At 35.7% G+C, this 23,686-nt stretch overlaps 1 protein-coding gene across 2 annotated transcripts; it reads right to left on the bottom strand.

Annotated features, from left to right (window-relative positions):
* Positions 1-706: 706 nt before the first annotated feature.
* LOC125235747 lies at positions 707-16,265 on the bottom strand. 2 transcript variants are annotated; one of them, XM_048142331.1, is made up of 5 exons: positions 16,045-16,265; positions 15,852-15,953; positions 15,634-15,714; positions 15,284-15,504; positions 707-1,327 (listed from the first exon to the last, which is right to left on the bottom strand). In XM_048142331.1, coding segments are annotated over exons 1-5 (519 nt in total). In that variant the 5' UTR covers positions 16,047-16,265; the 3' UTR covers positions 707-1,214. The 2 variants fall into 2 exon arrangements, with proteins under 2 accessions (XP_047998288.1, XP_047998287.1); XM_048142330.1 differs by lacking the exon at positions 707-1,327 and having other exon boundaries at positions 14,743-15,504; positions 16,045-16,262.
* Between the last annotated feature and the right edge of the window lie 7,421 nt (positions 16,266-23,686).

Raw genomic sequence — 23,686 nt, 5'->3', positions numbered from 1 at the left:
ATATTATACGAGCAATATTCTAAATTCCAACAGTCCTACTATAATCGTAGTCAGGCACCCTTGTTAAATCCTTACGATTTCAAAGAAATAGCACCATTGTTTTTCGTGGATTGTTCAAGACAAAGTGACACTTTAAAATCGGGTGTTGTTGACATCAGAGTTGAAATAGAGTGCAGTGAGGATATACCCGATCAAACATCTGCGTATTGTCTTATTTTGAATGATAGCATTATAGAGTATAGACCTCTTAGCAATATAACAAGGAAAATATCATGAGCACTAAAAGCTTATTCGTGGATGTTCAAGGATTTAAATCATTAAATAACGATTTTATAATAAAGGAATTCGCACTTAGTACTAAAGAATACACGCAAGTCTTTTTAATAAAGCCACCCTACACGTTTTCTCATTTATCTCAGCAAGAAAGAAAAAGAGTAATATGGTTAGAAAAAAACCACGGGATTTTATGGAGGGAAGGATTTGTCGATCACAGAGAATTTAAAAGAATGATTGTGAACCATTTAAATAACAAGAACATTTATGTAAAAGGAGCGGAAAAAATTAAGTGGGTTAAAGATTTGTGTGCTAATTGTGCTGTAATAGATTTAGGTGAACAAGATTGTCCTAATTTTCTACATTTGCATGAAAAATATTGTAATAAGTCTAGTGTATATAACTGCCTGCATCATGATGAAAAATGTGCTTTAAAAAATGTTATATGTATTAAAAAGTGGTATTTTGATACTATTGTGTCTGCACAAGATTTATAACGATGTTTACTATTTTAGAAATAAGCACTGTATTATGTTTTAATGATAATAAATAAAAGTCTGTAATGAAAGACCCATTTTTTATTTTTTTATTTTACGCACACATACATTTTTAACCTTAACAATAAACTCAGAAATTTTCTTGTAACATTGATTTAGAGATTTGATTTATTAAACTGTATGCCGAATCCACAACATTGTCCACTGGTTCGCTGGCTATATATTGAGCACTAAAGATCATATTTTCTTCATCATCACTCTCTGCCTGGCTTTCCTGCCCGTTACGTAAGCCGATGATTTTTATTTGTATCAGACGGGGTCCCTCAGCAACGGATTTTCTACATTTCACAAAAGTAGTGGATGATTTTAATTTACGTTTTGGAGCACGCTGTTTAGTTTTTATTTTCTTTTTGTTGGGTGTTTCTATTGATGGTGCTGTAATGGTCACGTCATGCTTGTTGGCAAGTTCTGGATATGCGTCTTCAAATGTCTGGGTGTTCCACTCTTGAGCATGGGTAAAAGGATCCTCGGGGTCACAATGTTCGCACATGTTGAAACTGTAACACAATAAGTATTACCTTTAATAAAGCCTTACTATTAAGCATTAAATCTACCTCTTGTAATTTTAAGTTTTTCTTTTGTAAAATAAAGTTTAAATAAATAAATAATAATAATGTATTCAAATTATCACATAATATTTACTAAAAGTATATAATAAAAATAAAATAATTACTTACTTGAACTTATTACTTGAACGACCACTTCTTATTGTATCAAATTCATAAATGCGAACATGCGAACATTATAACAATATAGAGAATGTCAGTATTGCAGTTTTCCAATAATGTTGTTGACCTGCTTTTGCCAGCGTAGGCATGCACGCGCCAAGAAATTAGACTCTATTCAGCTATGCAATATATACAGGTTAGGTAGATAAGCTTCTTGTTACTTGTCGGCGTTAATTGATTTATCAAACAGCTCAAAAGAAGAGAGTCACATGTGATGAGCAAAATTAACACCTTTGTATACTTACTCATTATCATTAGTAAGAAATTGATGTATTTAATTATAATTTATAACACTGAGTGAAAGTTACTCACAGAGCGCACTTGCAACTATTATTTACTATAAGATAGGTATAGCTCTGTACTTCCTTAAAGAAAAATGAATCTACAGCACTCAGGCTTTTGAGTAGGAAACTTATAACAAAAATAATTGTCATCCTTTTAAGAATGTATTCATCTTTTTACATTATTTTCATTGGGAAACATTGTTAAAGCTACTTAAAAATAACATAATTATTTGTACAATAGGTACTATATTGAATACATTCTTAAACGGTTGATCAGTATTTTGGTTACACCCTGTAAAAATGGAAAGTATGGGAGTGTATAAGAAGAAATAAACTGAACACATATTTTTTATACGTTTATTAGATAAGTATACAAAATAAAAGCATAAAATACAGACGTGCGTTATTATATATATATATTTATTTTCCAATGCAGTGAGTTAGCAGAGTATAAGTGGATATCCCTCATCCTGCTAAAATAAAGTGTAATTTTTTTCATGATTAACTGTGTTAACTAAGTTTAATAACAGTTTGAAACACTTTCACGGTAAATACAATTGAAATAGTACATTGAAATTCGCTACAACATATAATATTCAGCACTTACTTTTAGTTACAACTTTTCCATTATTTGTTTCGGATCTACAAAAAAGAACTATTACCCCATGCCATAGTTGAAACTTTGTCTGATAAAATAATTCGTTTATCATCTTTATTACATAAAGCAACTTTGTTGACCGTTTGAGTGAAGATGTCATGTTTGATAGTTTTAAACAAAATATTCTTTTTTCGAATGATTTTATCGTTTAAAAGTACGTCTTTGTAATTTTCCAGTGTCAAATCTTTGATGGCACCAGCCTTAGTACCTTTTGCTTTTTTTACAAAGCCCTTTTTCGGGTGTGTACTAGTTATACAATACAGCTTAGACCGCAATCCTACAAACTCTGTTATAAGTGATCCTTCTAGCTCATCTTTGAATAGTCCCGGAATCTTTTTATTACGCAAAGGAATCTGGAAATCATTTAAAGGACTGTAATTACTCGTATCAAAGAAATCTAAGAAATGTGTTCTTAAGTCTTGGTAAAAGTCTCTAGTTTTAATTTCATAAATGAAACTGTCAGTATCAGAATAACAGAGGCGAACGCGATCACTATAGTGGGGTTTTATTACCGAGTAGTGAAATTTGTACATATGGTTTTTGGATAGTTCTAATACCGAGAATCCTATGTAAATGGGTTTATCCAATACAACTCTTTCTGGCTTCATTTGAATGGCTACCAAGTTGTCAGTGAGCACTGTGGCGCTATGAAAATTGGGTCTTGCTATTAAAGTACCGCCACAAGTAACCTTTTTAGTGCTGTTTCGTTCGTCATACCACTGGTTGACCAGTTTTACGTCAACGCGTCGTTCACAATCCTCAAGAGTTTTTCCGAATATCGAATTGTTCATTAGTTTAAATAGGTCCTGTTGAAATTGGGTTTTCGCATTTTTCCGCAACTCTGTATTTAAGTCTATGTATTTCTTTAAAAAAGAATTTTGTTTAAAAGTGAGTACACGATGTATTTTCTTAATAACCAAACCGTTTTTGAGGCATGTTTTTAGATGCTCGTAATGAATTACGTACTCATATTTATCGAACAAATTTGGAATTAATTTTGTATTTTTCCTCCCGGAGGAACAAACTTTTCTGCGCAAAAAGGATAGTCGTTGTGATCATGATGTAAATATTGCGGATATAGCAAGTCAACCTCAAGTATATACCCAAATTCCGCGTCGTCTGAAACCGATGTAATATCTAGGTGTGAAATTTCAAAGTCATCCAAAAAACGAAAATCTGACACAGGCAGCGGTTGTGACATTGCATACCCGTACAAATTATTACAATCTATGTATATGAGAAACGAATCAGGTGATTTGTTATCGTAGGTTTTCATATACTGATTATTTGCAATGGAATGTCTAGTTGAACACATACAAATCCCTCCTCGAATCCCTTTTTGAATAAAGCGAATGATTTCTAGGTCTGATATTAGCTCTAATTTAATACCAGTCATTAGTAACATTGCATCGAATGAAAGACTAGGGAGGTTAAATAGAACGCAGGATCTAGTCGATAACTAACCATACAATTTCGCCGAAAATTTTCAAAGATGTCTGATAAAAGTAAAACGTCGGTCTGAAGGTAAAGATCCGTATATTGACCAAGATTTTTTATATTAAATGTATTCCATACAGTTTGCGCATGCACATAATCCTCATCACTTATGTTCTCCGAAGTTAACGAGTTATAAAATAAATCCTGCGAAGGTAATTCAGTCTCGGCAAACGTGCCCCAACATGTTATATAGTCATAAGGATAAACACCTTTTCTAGTCAATAAGTCAAATTTGATTTCATCAGGAAAAAACAATCGTAAGTGAGAAAAGTCTGCCTTAGCAAGTCCCTTCGCTAATTTTTCTAAACTTGTATCTAGGAATTTAAACGAATCTACAAATCGTATCCGCACATACTGATCGTCAGGCATCTTTAAAAACTTACTGAAGGATATATAGTTTTCCTTGTTCTTCGCAATTATTTGCACCTTTGAACCTACATCCTCGCATAACTCCTTTATAAACAAGTGCGCATCATATCCTGCTAAGTTATGAAAGAAAACAGGAATAAATTTGGGAACACTATAACGTAAGTTACAGTATTGATGAGCGGCCCCACGATAAACACCAGTTAAGTGGCAGTGATCTCTTACTTTGTCGCCAAATAAAGCAGTCAGGCAAATGTGGCATGTCTGAGCATTTTTGTGGGCTAAAGCATTTGTTTCTGTGAAAATCATAGGCACTTCTTCACGCAATATTTTATAAATATCTTCAACATGTCTGTATAAATATTTTAAAAATTTAGAAACACAGTCGGGTCCTCTGTATTGAATAAATCTATTTAAGCGTTGATCATAAGAGCAGACTATGTTATAGGCAAAAGCTGCGGGTATATGCATTTGTTTATTTACAGTGAAACTTCCCTGAGGTTCCTTTTCAGGCTCACATGATTGAAATGGCCTAAGAATTGTTTCAAAGTCACAATAAACTACAAAAGGAACATTATAGTGACGTTCATAATGTTTAAATTGTAGATATGTACCTCTTTCCGGGAGTACAGTGGCGATTCCACTACAGGAGTGACTTTCAAACTTGTCTAGGGAAGGAAAAAATAAGAGGCAATCTTCACAAAAGTAAAGTTTACCATGATGTTTAGTTATTTGGGAACGAACCAATCGAGACAAATTATTTATTAAAACGTAGTGCGATTTATTTCCTTTCTCTATTAAAAGTAAATTAATTTTCTTACTCCTTTTATATTGAGATCTATAAATAGGTCCTGCCACTGTACGATTATCCATTAAAGAATACACATTAATACTTAAACCCACATTTTTATGCTCAAACATACCAATATCAGAGAAAGTTATGGGAAAACTGAGACCATCAATATTCAACACGTCTTTAAGAGTCCGTCAATGTCAAAAAGTAGAAAATCGCAAAATTGGTAGTTTTCTACGTCTGGTTTTAGTCTCAGTATATACTTATTGATAAGAACAGTACTTGTTTTAAATAGCGCGTCTTCTTATCTACAAAATCAGTAGTTGACATCAAGGAAAAGTTACTCCCTGAATTAATTATGAGTGTTTTCCTGACGCTCGTTTAAGAAAACCCGCAAATAGTGGTCACGTCTGAGTGAGCTCAGCTCAATTCTGTATGCTTTAGACTGCTAGAATTGATGTCGTCGCATTATTTATATCCTAAACTAAAAATTCAGTAGTTTACATGTGTATTATTATGCTACTAAAATACAGTAAATGGAAGTTAAACGAAATCAATTTCTGTCTGAAAATACTTCGAATCAAATGGCAATTACTTCGAAAACTTTTTAGGCAAACAAAAGGCTTTCTTAATAATTATAAACTTTAAGTATGTGTATGCAAAATAGTGTGTAATATAAATCAGGAAACACTTCCAATTTTAGATATATACTTACTTAAAATTGTAACTAAAATGCGGTTGGCTGCTGTCGGCATCTTGATAAATTTGAATATGTACGACCGTCTTTTAGTTTTAAAATAATGTTATTCTATAAGCTACATAACTGGACTACAGAATTATTACCTTTTCATATTTTTCCTCACAAAGAGAACGAATAAAATCAATGTTGAATATAAACTTTCGTAAGTTTTCCATACAAACGTCAAAACTGCGAACAGATTCTATGGACTCAGACGCTCGATCGAGCTCGTTCAGAGCAGACGTGTCGCCAAATTTGCTCCAATGACATTTGTTTTTGACACTAGAAGTCATATACGGATACAAAAAGATTGCCAGTGCTATGAATGTGTTCAAAAGTAATAAGGTAAATAAATATTGTGACGTGTGAAAGAGTCTCGATTTAAAATTGTCTTTTTTTGTTGTTTACGACTTATTATTGTTGAGAAATTAAAAAATATATGTTATTTTGATAGAATTATAAGCAATTTAGGTATTTTTTTGTCTTCTAAACTTTATTAAAATGAAAAAGTTTTAAAATTAATTTTAACTCGTTGGACTTTTTTTTTCATTATACTGGTCACACTATTTAGTGTGTCAGTGTATGCGTGACACATTTTCTTCCGCGAAGAGACATTCAGTGTGGCGTATGAAAAAACTAACAGAATTAATCATTATAATTATATTCTATAAACGATTATTTACGTAAATGGCGATTTTATTAATTGTTCTGCCATTCTCTTATCACAAAATTGTTCTGTCAAGTAGTAATAAATGCTTTCGTTTGATTTTTTTTTTTAATTGATGTTTAATTGTTTAGATTTTCTGTTCGAGTAATTATTTTATATCATATATCTCTGCTTTGACAGACATGCATTAAAAAAGTAATGCATTAAATAAGTGTATTACATTTTTCTTATGTTCAATATATTTTTTAAATGGTGTTTGCACACGATGCACGTAACCTTAGATTCAGACAACTTTAACTAAATTTCGAAAATTATTATTTTAATTCATGCGGAATAGGCTTTATAATTAGAATAAACGAAGCACTTTTTTTTTAGACCAGAGTTATACTCTGTCAAACAAGTCTGTTAAAATGTATTCTGGCCAACAAGTCTGTCAGTAAATAAGAACAAAGAAAACTATAGGTATCCTTTTCTCTAGCACCCTAAAGAAAAGGACGCATATAGTTTTCTTTGTTCTTATTTACTGACAGACTTGTTGGACAGAATACATTTTGATTTTATATGGTGTTTGCACAAATAAATTTTGAAAAATAATCGGAGTGAATTCGTGTGATATGGTAACACTAGATTGACACTGTTCGCAGTCTAAACACGCGGCAGCGTGTCAAGCCAAGTTCAAGTAACCGAACTGGCAGACAGCATCGTGTGATTCGTGTGTAATATTACACGAACCATTTGGAGCCTCTTTGGGCGCCCTCACAACTCAAAAACTATTTCACATAAACGTCTTAAATTTGGCTCTTATATTGATATTTGCGACATACATAATTATTATGTGTATATATAACATTAGGTGAATATAAAGGAAACAATCTGATATTTTTTTATAACTTTAGTTCTACTAAAAAAACTTTTTCACTTAACTGGTTCTATTAGGACATTTTACTTATACTTTGTGCCTGTAACGGGTCCATATCGGGTCGCATACCTATGTTTTAGTTATATCTTCCAATCGCATACCAACTTGCGGCATAGTCATCAGTGCGCACTGCGAATACATATGGAAAATCATATTTTTTAGCCCTAGTAATTGGTTTCATACTCAATAGATGTCATTTGGAAAATGCATGTGCGCGCTACTGTTTCAATATTCCATCGAGAGCCCACGTGACTCCCTTCCTTAATCAGCATAATTTACTCAAAATGCTGCATCGTCGTAAGCTTCATTTGGCTTGTCTACTCTTCGGAGTCTTGAAGTATAAATCGCCTGCATATCTTTTTAATAAGTTATCTTGTATTAAGCTTCGCGACCGCCGTCAATGTTGAATCCATTTGCTGACGCCACGCCACGCTTCGGCAGCTTTCTGAGGAAGTTATAAATACCAAAGTTCGAAGTGTTGGAATAACATTCCGCCGCCCTTGAGGAATCTGCAAAGTATTCACACTTTCAAAACAAAGCTTATAGAATACTTGCACAGCCACCAACTTAACCAGGAAACCTGTATACATGACACAAGTTGCCTGTAGATTACCTACTTATATTTCTACTTGTCACTTAGTTTCATTCGCATTATCTTAGCTCTTCTTGTAATTCTCGCCCTTAATGATTCTTCCTATAAATACAATATAAATAAAATAAATATAAATATACATAAATATTATAGGACATTCTTAATACACAGATTGACTGAAGCCAACGGTAAGCTCAACAAGGCTTGTGTTGTGGGTACTCAGACAACGATATATATAATATATAAATACTTATATACATAGAAAACATCCATGACTCAGGAACAAATATCTGTGTTCATCACACAAATAAATGCCCTTACCGGGATTCGAAACCGGGACCGCGGCGCAGCAGGCAGGGTCACTACCAACTGCCCTATGTAGCTATGCTGCTCCTATGTAGTTAAATGTATAATTTTGTGTGTAATTTGATAAAAATCCATTTTAGTTTTGCAAGAATTTCACCACCTCCTTTCTTCCCGTGTGTGTTGTAGAAGTCGACTGTGGGATACGGGTTAAATTGTGGCGTAGGCGAGAGGCTGGCAACCTGTCACTGAAATGTCACAATTTTCGTTGTCTTTCAACCCCTTTTTGCCTTGGCACTGAAATTTGAGTAGCACTGAAATTTGAGCAGAGTGGCACTGAAATTTGAGTAGTTCATGTGCTCTGCCTACCCCTTTATGGGATACAGGCGTGATTTGCAGTTCTTTCGACTTGTTTTGTTTGTCACGTTAATGCACGTAGCGTAGCATTACACTGTGGCGCAGCACGGGAAGCATGGTCGCGCGATAAATGATAAAAACATCTGGCCGTCCCTATCGCACTTACTAATAGTGACGGCCTGATATTTTATCGTCTATCGCGCGACCATGCTTCCCGTGCTGGTTGCAATAGCCGGTTTAAAGTTCAGCCAAGCGGTGTCTGACCCGATATGATGGTACGATACAAGTGGTAATATTTTTAATACCAGTTTTAGGTTAAAAAGCCTGTAGTACTAGTATAATTTGTGTTTTTTTTTTATATAATGTAACTTGCTTCTATAATCTATATGCTTCTGTAATTTTCTATAATGTATGTTTTCTATAATTTTTGTGACCTATCGTGATTGTTTCACCGGATGGTCTGATCGGAAGATTAGACCATTTCGTAGCATCGTCTTCTTGTTTACGTCTTCTTATTTGTAACGTTTATTTTGTGTGTGTGTGTTAACGAATGAATGCATAAGAAATTATATTTTATGTTATCAATTGTTATAAAAAAAATTGAGGACTGGCCATTGAACTTGGCACCCTTTAGATCTCAATGATTTTGTCGTTTACGTCAACATTGTCAACAACCAAGGCATACTTATATAATATTGAACTTGGCTCACATTTCACATTAATGTTTTTGATGGGATTGTAACGTTACATTACAACTGATCTTCAGTAAAACTATAGACCTGTCTTAAGTTCCTCTATGAGGGTCACTGACCTCTTCCAATAAATTGCGGTAGTGTGCGAAAAGTATGTTGGTGAGTGTGACGTGCGTTAGTGTGTGTAAATGGGGTAATTTGACAGATACTGAATTTTTACCCATCGAACCGGCCTCTTAAAGTAGGGGTATGAGGCCGTACGCTCTTTGTGATTTTTTGAGGGATAAAGCGCAGCAACAATACTCCACAGAAAACAATATTCATCTTTATTCTGTATGTTAATACAAGCTTTCTTGTTTTTAATAGACTTAGGTAAATCTATGTAAGAAGATCCTTTCAGAGGCTGGTATTTGTTAACATTAACCTCTAAATATAAATTAGATAAGAAAGTCCATCCACTATCGCGCTGCTCAAAATTTTCAATGTTATTTTTTATGTCGTTTATAACTTTTTGGTATAACTCAGAAAATGTATAGTTTTGATGTACTGTGAAGTTTTTTGTCGTAAACGACTTTGTTTCCTGCCGGTTGTTCTTAAATAAAAGAAAGTTTCCAAAATACTCGAAATTGATTTTTAAACACACGTGCTTTATCAAACACTGTTTTATAATTGTGGTAACTAAACGCCTGCTCCGTCCCCCCCTCCCTCTCTTGGGATAGATATACTAACGTGAAGCTGTTGTGTATCAATTTATTACAATAAATAATAGTTAAAGCATTCAGATTGGTATTAATTAATTACCATATGCTACCAATAAACCCACTTGAGCACCTGGGTATCACACTGGCGACGAGGCGGTTACGAATCTACGTAAAACTGTATGTATTGTTAACATTGCACAAATAGAGGTTATCAACATCTCAATCCATAAACGTCAAAGTCAACACAGCGGGTTGACAGTACACAGTACAGTAAAGGAACCCAGTCGGTAAAGCAGAGCAAACATTCAAGCAATATCAAAACGCCGTGTCAGTGTCACGACTCTGTCGGTAAAACAGACACGGTATACGCCATTGATTTATGATTGATCATGATTTTGGATAAAACTGAAAATCGATGAAGAAATTTACAATTGATAATGTCACTAGAAGAATTTAAAAGCAAGATCGCAAGTGGCCAAACAGCGTGGTTGCAGGAATTAACCAAGGATACATTGTCGAAACTTGTACAAGAATTGGGATTACAAACAAACCCAAATCCAAATATCGACGAATTGCGTAAGTTGCTCCGAGAATACGTGAAAACACGCCACACGGGTCACACCATGTCACACCAGGCAACGCTTCCTATTACGAGTTTGGAAAACTTTAGTGGTGGAAATTGGAGAAGTTACGAAGAACAACTGAATTGTTATATGTTATTACACGATATTTCGGAAGACAAAAAGGTTCCTCTCTTGATAACAAAATTAACAAGTAATGTTTATGACATTTTGTCAGGGTTATGTGCCCCAAAACTACCAATTAATATCACATACGAGGAATTATGTAAAAAACTGCAAGAATTTTACCACCCCAAGATAAATCTAGCAGTGCATAGAGCGAGGTTCATGGACAGGAAGCAAGAAGAAGGAGAAACAATAAAAGAATACCTGCTAGCTGTTCGCAAATTGGCTAAAGACTGTGATTTTACGGATGTAGACGAACACTTGAAGGAAAGATTGTTGAACGGCGTCCACAATGAAACAATTAGGTATGAAGTTTTGAAGATGGCTGATGCGTCTCTGGCAAAGTTAACAGCAGTTGCGGAGACAGCAGAGATGGCTTTTAAACTATCAGCTAAGCCAGTGGATGTGTTCAAGCTCTCAATGGATCGTAGGAAGGCAAGCCAACAGCCTCAAAAAAACCGACAACAACAACAACAACAGTCAAAGTGCCTGTGTTGCGGCAAGACAGGCCATTGGAAGGATCAGTGTACCTTGCGTTTCAAGTACTGTTCGGAATGTGGCAGGAAGGGACATATTTATAGGCTATGCCCTCAAAAGAAACCAAGCCTAAAAACTGTAGTTTGCTCTGAAGAAAAAGAGGAAGATGTTTGTGAAAATAATGAACTAGATGACATGTATCAGACACTTAATTTGGGATGTAAGTTATTTAAAAAAATACCATCTATGTTTTTAAAGCTTAAAATTGAAGGGATTCCATTTGAGTTTGAAGTGGACACAGGTTCAGACATCACCACAATAAATAAAAGTGACAGAAATAAATTTTTCTCGCAGATCAACATAGAAAACTCTAAACTGACTATGATGAATTTTGACCAGTCCATTTCAAGGCCAATTGGATTATTAAAAAATTTGAATGTTATATTTAATGAATCAAAATTTGAGGACATGTCCCTTGTAGTGGTAGAAGATGGGTGTCCTAGGGTAATAGGAAAGGATTGGTTAAAAAAATTACATTTATGGCCATTAAAACTAAAGCAACATATTAACATATGTACTACTGCTTCAAATAGACAGACCTATGTAGACAAAATTAAAAAAGATTTTCCTATTGTATTTGAACCAGGCTGGGGTAATTTTAAAAAGGCAAATATAACACTAAAATTAAAACCAAATGCCAAGCCCAAATTTTTGCCTGCTAGGAATGTGCCCTTTGCATTAAAATCAAAGGTTGAAACAGAAATAAATAGACTGTTAGAAAATGGCCGTATTGCTCCAGTGGAGTTTAGCGAATGGGGTACACCAGTGGTACCAGTAATGAAGGGTGATGGTTCAGTACGCCTCTGTGGAGACTACAAAATAACTTTGAACCCTAACCTAGAAATAGACCATTTTCCTCTCCCGACAATAAATGACATACTGTCAAATTTTGAAGGAAATAGTTGTTTTTGTGAGCTCGATCTGAAAGAAGCCTACCTCCAAGCACCACTGGATACAGACTCACAAGAACTAACTACAATAGTGACTGAAAAGGGTATATATAAATATTTATATCTGCCCTATGGTGTCAGTACTGGGCCAGGCTCGTTCCAGCGCCTAATTGTTCAGTTGTTGTCGGGACTGGAAGGTGTGAAAGTATATATAGATAATGTTTTCATTGCAGGAAAAACAATAGAAGAAATAAATTCAAGACTAAAATCTGTATTGGAACGTTTCACAGAGGCAGAGCTGAAATTAAAAATATCAAAGTGCAAGTTTTTTGAAGACCATCTAACAGTATTTGGATATCATGTGTCAGGTGAAGGGATCCGCGTGATTAAAGAAAATATTGAACCCTTATTAAAAGCACCCCAACCTGAAAACATAAAAATGTTACGTTCTTTTTTAGGAAAAGTAAATTATTATAATCGATTTTTGAAGAATATGGCCACAATACTACAACCTTTGTATAATTGTCTAAAGAATGAAAAATTTATTTGGACCCCTGAATGTGAGAAGGCTTTCTTAAAAATAAAGGAAGCTTTAACAAAAACAGTCACTTTATCTCATTACAGCAATGACTTGCCAGTAATTTTAAGCTGCGACGCCTCAGACTGTGGGGTGGCCGCTGTCCTTTCAGTGAGATCTGAGGATGGTGTAGTGAAACCAGTAGCCTATGCAAGTAAAAAGTTGACAGATGCCCAAATAAAGTACCCAACCATAGAGAAAGAGGCATTTTCAATAATCTTTGGAATAACAAAATTTTATGAATATTTATTTGGTCGAACATTCGAACTACAAACAGATAATGCTGCACTAGTTACTATATTTGGCCCAAAAAAGGGTATACCAAAAATGGCATGTCGAAGGCTACAGCACTGGGCTATATTCTTGTCAGGGTTTAACTACACTATCCATCACATAAAAACTGATTGTAACCCAGCAGATTACTTATCTCGCAATCCTACACCAGACGATAGTACTTTTAGTCACCCAGTATTAGATAGTAGTGAAATAAGTGTGTTAAAATTCTTGTCATTATCAAATTTTGAAACTGTAAATTGGAAAATGGTGGAACAAGAAACAAAAAAATGTACTACCCTATCAACTGTAATGAGATATTGTACTGATGGTTGGCCTGATAAAACAATGTTAAATGAAGAATTAAAATCTTTTTATGAGAAACAAAATGAACTAAGTATTGATCAGGGCTGCCTACTGTGGGGCACACGGGTAATCATTCCAAAAAGCCTGCAGAATTTAGTTATGAATGAGTTACATGCAAGCCATTTTGGAATAAATAGAATGAAACAAATTGCTAGGTCATACTTTTGGTGGAAAACAATAGATAAGGATATCACAGATATAACAAATGCATGCATGATTTGTTTAGAGAACAGGAAGGCCCCCGAAAAGGTACCTTTAACGCCCTGGCCACAGGCCCATACAGTCTGGGAGCGTTTACATGCGGATTTTCTTGGACCTTTCTGTGGTAAGATGTTCCTAGTGGTAATAGATAGCTTTTCAAAGTGGCCAGAAGCATACTTAATGTCTAATATAACGGCCACTAATACATTGAAAGTCTTTAAAACACTATTTTCCAGGTATGGTTACCCGCTCCATTTGGTGGTGGATAATGGAACAACGTGGACAAGTACTGAATTTAAAGATTATTGTAAAACTAAAAATATCAAAATAAGTTACACCCCACCTTATTATCCAGCCACGAATGGAGCCGCGGAACGTTTTGTACAGACTTTTAAAAGCCATGTAAAAAAAATAATAGCCAGTGGAAAGTCACTAGAGGAAGCTATAAACTTATTTTTATTCGATTATCGGACAAGTGTAAATAGAGCAACTGGTGTCAGCCCCTCGAAACTAATGTATCAGCGGGAGTTAAGAACTAGATTTTCCTTGCTTAGACCACAGCCTGTAAGTGCGAGATTGCAAATAAATAATGAAAAATTGGTAGAGTTCAGTAGGGGAAAGCGAAAAGTGACGTTTGACGTGGGAATGAAAGTCATGGTTAGAGATTATAGAGATAAAAAACGAAAGTGGATTGCGGGGGAGGTCAAGGAGTGTCTGACACCAGGGGTTACATATATGGTACAGGTGGAGGGGAGAACCATAAAACGCCATGTTAATCAAATGTTAGCTATAAGTAATAATTAGGGTAAGGTTAAGTACTCTGTTCTTTTTATAAATGTGCTGGGGGGAGAGTTGTGGTAACTAAACGCCTGCTCCGTCCCCCCCTCCCTCTCTTGGGATAGATATACTAACGTGAAGCTGTTGTGTATCAATTTATTACAATAAATAATAGTTAAAGCATTCAGATTGGTATTAATTAATTACCATATGCTACCAATAAACCCACTTGAGCACCTGGGTATCACAATAATATTTTCTAGTTTCGACGTTAAATTATCTAAAAACTGTTCAGGTATAGCAAATTCTAGCTCTTCAGATCCGAAAACTCTATAAGATGATATACGACCCTGAAAGGCAGACGAAATCTCAATTACGCCATCAGTTACTGCCACTAAAGAATTATTTTTGTGTTTAGTACTTCTCAAATGACCAACCCATTTATTTTTCAGAACTTGGATTGAACAGGCAGAGCAAAAAGGCATTTTAGTTCCACCTAACTAAATTCGCGTATAAAACAGTAAAATAAGTATTTATCTAACTAAAGTAAGTACCTATATGTATATGTGTGGTATCCGAATACAGTTCAAAATATACACTTAAAAATTATTTTTGACAATGCTGAATTTTTAACCTTTTTTGTTGTGAAAAAATGTAACTTCAGCATCGTCAAAAAGAGTTCTTAAATGCTTTGTGAGTTTTTGTAGATATTCCCACTGAGGAGTATCGTTATTTATTTGCGCTTTAACTGCCAGAAGGGCCTTTTTCCACTTATGCTCCGCTAACTCACTGCGTATATCGGCGGTGTTGTATACTCGCAGCTCCAAGAAAAACTCCCCCTCAAGATCAGCAGCACGCCGAGTCAATCCATCAGCCACGCGTTGAGTTATAGACGAGCGTAGCTGGTCTGGTGTAGGGCAATTTTTCGCAAATGCCTCGTCATCAGGAAATAGCTCGAAGACGTCGAAGGGGTTGCTGGCAGTCTTTTTCTTAGACGCTCCACTAGTAGTCCTGTAAATAATACAATAAAATATAAGTAATGCAAAACAAGGCAACAAAAAATATTTTTCAGATTACAACATAGGTGGGTGTCACAATTATAATAATCGAATAGATGCATATTTTAAATGTGTAACATACCTAGGAGATTTCGCCTGGCGAGGCTTCTTCACCTTCTTGGTCCCCGCGTCAATTTCTTCCCACTCTCGTTCTGAATCGGACCTGAAAATATTTTAACAATTTGTAAATTTAAATTCATAATGTAAGTAGGTAAAATAAAACGTAATAATCAAAAACAATTTACGTATGCAACGCATACAATATGTAAGTAGGTACGTGCAGGTGTCATATCTTTTTACCTATTAGCAGCATCGGACTTTCTTTTCTGCACCGGTTTTTTCGCTTTCGCACCTCCAGTCTTGTTATTTAGGGGTACAATAGTTTCAAACTCGGAGTCCGACCTAAAAGTAAATTAAAAAAATCATTTTAAACCTTGCACATGAGCAACTAGTATTATAATTTATAAAAAGACAAAATACAACACTTACTTACATGTTATATGTAGAAATGACGGTGGTTCGAACTTATTATTTATAAGACGTATGAGTACGTAATGTGCACTGTAAAGAGCAAAGTAGCAAAGGAATAAACAATTAGAATGATGGTTTATTAATAGCAATTTATTGATGATTTTACTAAACGAATCAGGGGTGTCACAGTCCTCATTTTACTAGTACTCGTAATAAATGCATGTAAGCCATTTGTATGACTAGCTTAATATACTACGGTGTTTAAAATGCAAAATCGAGGCACACTTATTAAGTGATTAAGTGATAGTGGTATCTTAGGTGTAGGTAATCTTATTCAAGAAATCACTCCATAGCGGCAAGATAACATGTTGCTAAAGTAATTTATACTACTAAATTATTTTTGTAATTATTCTCAATTTGGTTTAAAAGCCAATATTCAAACATATTATTTTAGTGTACTTAGAATAAGTTAAACACCTAACAAGAAAACATTGGTTTTAAAACGTATGTTTTGCGCTGATGAAACATCCAAAACAGTGAATAAAGAGATTAAGGTGTTTATCCCGGTTATGATAATGTTACTTTATCATATCACCAATAATCATAAATCACCAAATACGTGCCGGCGGCAACCCTATATTTATGCCAATACTATGCTAACGCAAGTATCCTATAACAATTTACATCTGTTTCGAAATTACGAAATGTTAGATGTTGTTTTTAACAATTAGTGCAATCAATGCAGAATACCTAATTAGAATAACATATGGATATGACGTTGCATTTTCGCAACACGAACCTTGATGATCGGCTAAGTAGCAGTACTTAACAGTACCTATAAAATGGATGGTCCTGGGTTCGAATCTCAAAAATGGCCAACATTTCTGTGAAGTGCTTATTATTATTTTTTCTCTTCGTCTTTAAATGAATGAATGAAAATGTTTATATCAGATAAAAATATCCATATTTTTTAAATAAGACTTTAGACTATTGCTATTAAAAGTAATAATTTAGCAAATATATAATGACGTTACAATATATTTATGTGCATCTATTAAGTATTTATCCTCCTAATACAAACAGTCTAAAACTCTTGTTCCAATAAACATACATAGTTCGAAGTCATTATGAAATAATTGTTTTGCTCAAATAGGCTCCTTTTGTTGAGTGCTTAACTAAATGAACCCATGAGATTTGTTTAGTTGGAACCATTGAAGGAAGCTCCTTACTATGGAAACGATAGTGAACGACATCTATGGAAATTAGCGCAACCTAGCATAATAATATATTGGATAACACGATGCCTTAGAAGCATCTAATTAACGAAGTAGCTAGTTAGTACCATCCCTCACTAATAGAGGCCGCACTTGCAGTAAAACATCAATGATAATAAATATGATCTGATTACATTCCCCCTTGACATAGCAAAATAAGACTATAGTGTATTTTCTGCCGTTTCAGACTTTTACTGTTTAATTACAAAGTCCACAATTGTTAATCAAAAGGTGGTATTTACTTCGTTTATTATAAACGATAGGTCTACATCGCACTATCAAAGTTTTTGATGTTACTTCGTATAAATAAACGCCTTATAGACGACGTTGATGAGTCTCGACGACCGGGGACTCCAACGTTCACACTTTTCGGAATTGGCCAACCGACTTGTGTGCAATGTTGAATCAGATACTTAGGGAAACTCTGTATATACGCGGTCGATATATATGGATTTCCATGCCTGAAGAGGATTGTACTTAAATGATGCACGTAAAATGCGGCCTTACGCCGGGGTTGAGCACCTTGGAGGTCCATTCATGTTCTGTGACGCTGACGAGTTGATCAGACATGTTGTGTGAAAACGCCATAGTCAACCGAGCATTCGCTTGGAAGAGACTCGCACTCTGGGACTGGCCACCTCAGAGAGTGAGTTGCGTTAAGCTTTTGCATCTTTTTTCAAGAAACATACATTTTATAACGTGTTCTTATAACTGATATTCACTGAAGATTCAAATAAAGTGCTCTCAAAACACCTTAGTTTCAAGAGACGACAAGTAATTTGAATAGTATGTAACATAGAAAAAATCTTAGCCCGATGTTTGAGAGCCCGGATATATGAGTTTGTAAGCACTGGAACGATTTCGATCGCGAAACGCTCGAACGGTATGAAGTGATTTTAAACTTCCCAACGGTATGGCTAACATGATCATGCAAACGCGATTATTATAGCAAAACGATATCGATGTGGTTTAAACTTCCTAACGATGATGATACAATTCTTGCCCAGATATTTGAGGGTTAGGATGTATTTGGGAGTTTAGACCACTGGAATGAGTTTGAGCGAGAATCGCTCGAACGAAATGAAAGTGGTTTAAACTTCCCAAATATATACTACTCTAATTTTATTTGATTTTTTGTCCAATTCATACGTTTTGACTACATCTTGAAAACTCATTTCTCCAATCTGATCACATCCAAAATTATTATGTATTTATAAAATTATTCCTTATGTTTTTTAACAAATGGGACACGTCAAAAATGGCAAACACTTTTCTTCCGTTGACGAAAAAAAATGGGCTCGTGTAGGTGACACCTACTACTATATATACGTTTTGATTTATAGTAGCTTGATCACAAGTGATCGCTTTAGGTAACAGTCCATGATCGAATAGCTTACTAATAACTGATTTTAATATTGTTTTTAATGTTTCAGCACTTACATTAGTGCTTGATAAAAAGTATGTGATCGGTAATTTCCAATTATCAAATAAGCCCCTTATCATAAACACTAAAGTTTATTTAGCGGGTCTGTTGGTCCGACGGTTTCTACCTAAATCTTCTCACTCTAACTCATTAACTTAACTATAAGATAAAAAGATGTACCTAACTCACTAATTGGGCCTAGCAATATACTAGTCTGTTTAGTTAATAAGAATTATTTATTATTGGAGTGACATGTAAAATTACTTATAATTTTATCAAAAAAAATCTCATTTCTCTTCAAACCCCTCAATGACGTCATAGGTTTCATTAAACATCGGTCGTTGCGAACGGACGTGCTATAATTGTTTCTCGCAAATTAAATCGTGTGCAAAAATATTGCCCCAGATCGCGATCGCGAATGCATCAAGTGCGTTTCTATGTCACGCGTGTTTATGCAGACTTATTGACTATGTTAGTTTAAATAGTAACTAAATAACTTATTGAAATGGATAGTAACGGCCAGAGCCCCTTTGGCAGGAGTTCAAAAATACAGCGTAGTCCTCCATCTACCCCTGTGCCGACGCCCGCTGCTGAAGAGAATGCAAAAGCGCCCAGCGACCAAGAGCAAGTACTATCGACGCATGATATACAGTACTGGATAAAGTACATCGAGCAGTCCCTCAATGAGATATGCACCATTGCTAAGGAAGGAAAATTAAACTCGGACCAAAAAAATCGTGTACACGGCATCTGCCGCGGAGTTTCTTCAGGAACATATCAAATGGCAGTCCTGTATCAGTCTCTGAAACAGACGGCTCGCCTGCAGCGCAACACTATTGACTCCCTTAAAGACAACCAGACAGTATTGTGCAGTATCCAGGCCCTACAGGAATCGATAGAGAAGTCCTCGAAAACCTGCTCTCCTTCCCCGAACTCGCCCTCCTTCGCCGATATAGTCAGATGTACCTCCAAAAACCTGGTCCAACCCGCTAATTTGAGCTCAGTAGCAATTTACCCTACTGACAAGTTGAAATCAAGTGAGGAGACAAAAAACCTTGTCCAAAAACTTATTAAACCTGAGCAGATGAAGCTTCACGTCAGAGCTTTACGCAAGGTTAAAAATGGCGACGTAATAATTAGCACGGAATCCAAGGCTGATATAGAGAAGCTCAAGGAACAGTTTCAAAAAACACCTGCAGACCTGACCATCGATGAGCCCCGTAAACGCAGGCCCCGGATAGTCATCGTCGGCGTACCAACTGCACTGCCAGAACAAGAGGTTTTCAGTTGCATTTTCGAGCAAAATTTAGCCGATAAATTGCCGGATACCACCAGAGATAAGTTCCTAGCCTCTATTAAACTTAGCCATAAATCGGGGAAAAAAGATGCTGAGACCGTCAACTACGTCATCGAAGTTCCAAGCTTGATACGCAAAGCCCTAGTATCCCAAAGTCGAGTTTTCGTCAACTGGTCTTCCTGCCCTGTGAGAGATTTCACCATTGTCACCAGATGCCAGCAGTTTGGACACGCCGCGAAATCCTGTAAGCAGGCAGACAACACGTGCGGGTATTGCGGCGACTTGGGGCACTCGGACAACGAGTGCTCAAAAAAAGCGGAGCCCCCCGATGTGCGACCTGCAGATTTTTCAAGAAGCCCCACAATCACAAAACAGGTGACCTTGAATGTCCTGCCAAGAAACAGGCTGAGCAGAGATACATAAATTCTATAGATTATGAAGGCGTCTGCTGAGCGCCACTCCTAAGATCGCTTCTTGACTTTACACACAAGGTATACATACTAGGTTATATTTATATTTTATTTATTCTTTAGCTTAATTTATAACAGATCAATGAATACAACTATAATTAGCGATTTAGATACATTTTCAATATCACCTACCTATGTATCCTTACGCTGATGCGATAAAGTACAACTATTGACTCATCAAAATGCTAATAAGCAATAAGTATTACATATGGCTTACCATCTTTTTTTGCTGTACTTTTAGAATTATGATAGTTTTAAGTAGGTAACCTACTCTATTTATAAATCTGTAATGTAATTTATTTATTTTTTAGTTGAATACCTATGCAATGCACATGATATTATCAAATAATTTCCCTGTTTTAGTTTGTAAGTTATTTTTTCTGCCTGAGATACAGGATCTCCCTAGTTCAGGCACAGGCACGGACATGGTGAAGCCTATTTTGTGTTAATATGGCTGTTTATAACTGCTATTTTTGGTACATGAATAAATTATTTTTATTTTTATTTATTTTTTATATTTTTTACAGTATTCTAAGTTCGTCACTATAGATAGATATTCTGTCGAACGAAATGACGCAAGACTTGATAAATAGTGGCATTTTCGAAACGTTTCATTATCTAAGCCCGGGGAGCACTCAGTTTTTGCCAACCAAGATCTTATAGTAGATGAAGCCGCCAGGGCAATGCCAGGTCGTCGCAGAAAATAATACATCGACTGCGATTTGTAAAATAAGGAAAGGCAAAAATATCTTTCCTCTATTAATCTTTTCCTAGTAAATTTTTTGTTATATATCCTTTTCCTTTCTGATGAGTTACATGAGAGCCAGTGTTTTCGACGCAGCACTAGGATAATGTCGTGTATCCAATTTAAAAAAAAATGTCGTGTATAAAATTTGAACTTTCTAGGTCATCTGGAACTGGGTTAGAGTTTATGTCTATAGGTATTACTTGATTGGTTTGCATATGTAATTATGTATTGTCAAGAAAAGAAACATTTACTTGCTCCTTTGCGGCATTCCCGGATGTCGAGGGTAGTTCAGCACTAAGGTCAACATAGTCATCATCATTCGTATCTTAACAATTTATTGTATCCGGTAATTTAATCAACGAATTAACTGTATTGCTGCGAAATAGTGTTCTCAGCAATTTTGCTGTCGGATTTCGGTTAGATCCACCTTTTTGCCTTAATATGGCAAAAAAAAATTCTATAACATCCTGATTTAATTTTTTAGTAATTAAAAACGTTATATTTAGTATTGAAGTTTCTTCATAAACAACTGTAATACAGCCTCGTATGACTGAACTACCCCGTCAAAACATGGTGGGCGAGTAAGTACTTTTTTATTTGACCACTTTTGTATTTTTTATACACTATTTTATGCAAATTTTTAAATAATCGTTTGCCACCTTCTATTGCTTGTCTTGCAAAATTTGCGTCTTTGGACAGTGTATGCCGATATACATTTTTATCAAACAGATTCCCACTATTTAATGCGTCGAACATGTTATTAACTGCTTCAACTAAGTGGGCAGTAGTCTCTGCAGTTTCACTAGCTAATTCATTTGTGCGTTTAGCTGTTCTTATAGCGACGGCAACTGAAAGGATGAATATTTGTGATGCGAGATTAACTTTCATTTTTTCGAAAGTTTTCGGGTTTATGTGCCGATCTGTCACTTTTGTGAGACTTCTAATTTTATTTGATTTTTTGTCCAATTCATACGTTTTGACTACATCTTGAAAACTCATTTCTCCTATCTGATCACATACAAAATTATTATTTATAAAATTATTCCTTATGTTTTTTAACAAATGGGACACGTCAAAAATGGCAAACACTTTTCTTCTGTTGACGAAATGTGATCGGTAATTTCCAATTATCAAATAAGCCCCTTATCATAAACACTAAAGCTTATGTAGCGGGTCTGTTGGTCCGACGGTTTCCACCTAAATCTTCAACCCCTCAATGACGTCATATTTTTTACAGTATTCTAAGTTCGTCATTATAAATAGACATTCTGTCGAACGAAATGACGCAAGACTTTTCTTTGATAGTGGCATTTTCGAAACGTTTTTCAATTTTTCTAAAGGTTTCATTCTCTAAGCCCGGGGAGCACTAAGTTTTTGCCAACCAAGATCTTATAGTAGATGGAGCCGCCAGGACAATGCCTCGTCGTCGCAGAAAATAATACATCGACGGCGATTTGTAAAATAAGGAAAGGCAAAAATCTCTTTCCTCTATTAATCTTTTCCTAGTCCATTTTTTGTTATATCCTTTTCCTTTCTGAGCTGCATGAGAGCCAGTGTTTTCGACGCAGCACTAGGATAATGTCGTGTATCCAATTTTTTCTGTATTTTGGACTTTGCTCTAAGTCGAATTAGTTGAGATTTTTGCGCTTTTGTTTTTCTGAACAAGCTAGAACCTTCCCGTTTTAACCGGCTAGTATGCGGACTATCAGCGTCGTTTTCTTGGAACAAACATTTTCTGGACTTTCTGGTTTTACTGGTTTTAGGTCCTTCGTATATACATTTTCTTGACAGTCGTTTAGTGGGTGTTAGTATAGGTACTTCCATCAATGAAAGCGGGAACGAAGGGTGTGAAATCCGTCTCTCTATTGATGATGTCCGTGACCGTTTCATATAAGTTTTAACTTTCAAGACATCCGGCGAAGGTGGCATATATGAAAAATATTAATGATTGTAAAAAATTGTGTCATCACAAGGAGGATTTTGACACTGATGACGAAAAATTTTTTTTTATGGGATAGGAGGCAAACGAGCAGACAGGTCGCCTGATGGTAAGCGATCACCGCCGCCCATGGACACCCGAAACACCAGAGGTGTTGGAGGTGCGTTGCCGGCCTTTAAGAAGGGTGTACGCTCTTTTCTTGAAGATTTGAAGGTCATATCGGTCCGGAAATACCGCAGGCGACAATTCATTCCACAGTTTAGCTGTGCGGGGCAGGAAGTTTCTGGAGAAACGCACAGTTGAGGACTGCCAGCAATCTAAATGATGACGATGGAAATGTTGTCGCGTAGGACGATGGCGGAAAGAAGCGGTAGGGATGAATTCGAACAATTCCTCGGAGCACTCCCCGTTATACATGCGATAGAAAATGCAGAGCGAGGCCACCTCTACGCAGCGCCAAGGGGTCAAGCTGATCGGAGATATGCTGGCAGTTGACAATTCGAGTCGCTCGTC

This window comes from Leguminivora glycinivorella, chromosome 18, assembly GCF_023078275.1.
Source record: "Leguminivora glycinivorella isolate SPB_JAAS2020 chromosome 18, LegGlyc_1.1, whole genome shotgun sequence".
Taxonomy (NCBI): Eukaryota; Metazoa; Arthropoda; class Insecta; order Lepidoptera; family Tortricidae; genus Leguminivora; species Leguminivora glycinivorella.
The sequence above is the reverse complement of the archived record's forward strand: the minus strand, read 5'-3'. Positions and strand labels throughout refer to the sequence as shown.

Excerpts from the sequence above, each read along its gene's own strand:
- LOC125235747 (XM_048142330.1), bottom strand. Across the intron at positions 15,715-15,851 it reads AAGTCCGATGCTGCTAATAG|GTCCGATTCAGAACGAGAGT; the intron begins GTAAAAAGATAT and ends AAATATTTTCAG. Across the intron at positions 15,505-15,633 it reads CGCCAGGCGAAATCTCCTAG|GACTACTAGTGGAGCGTCTA; the intron begins GTATGTTACACA and ends TATTATTTACAG.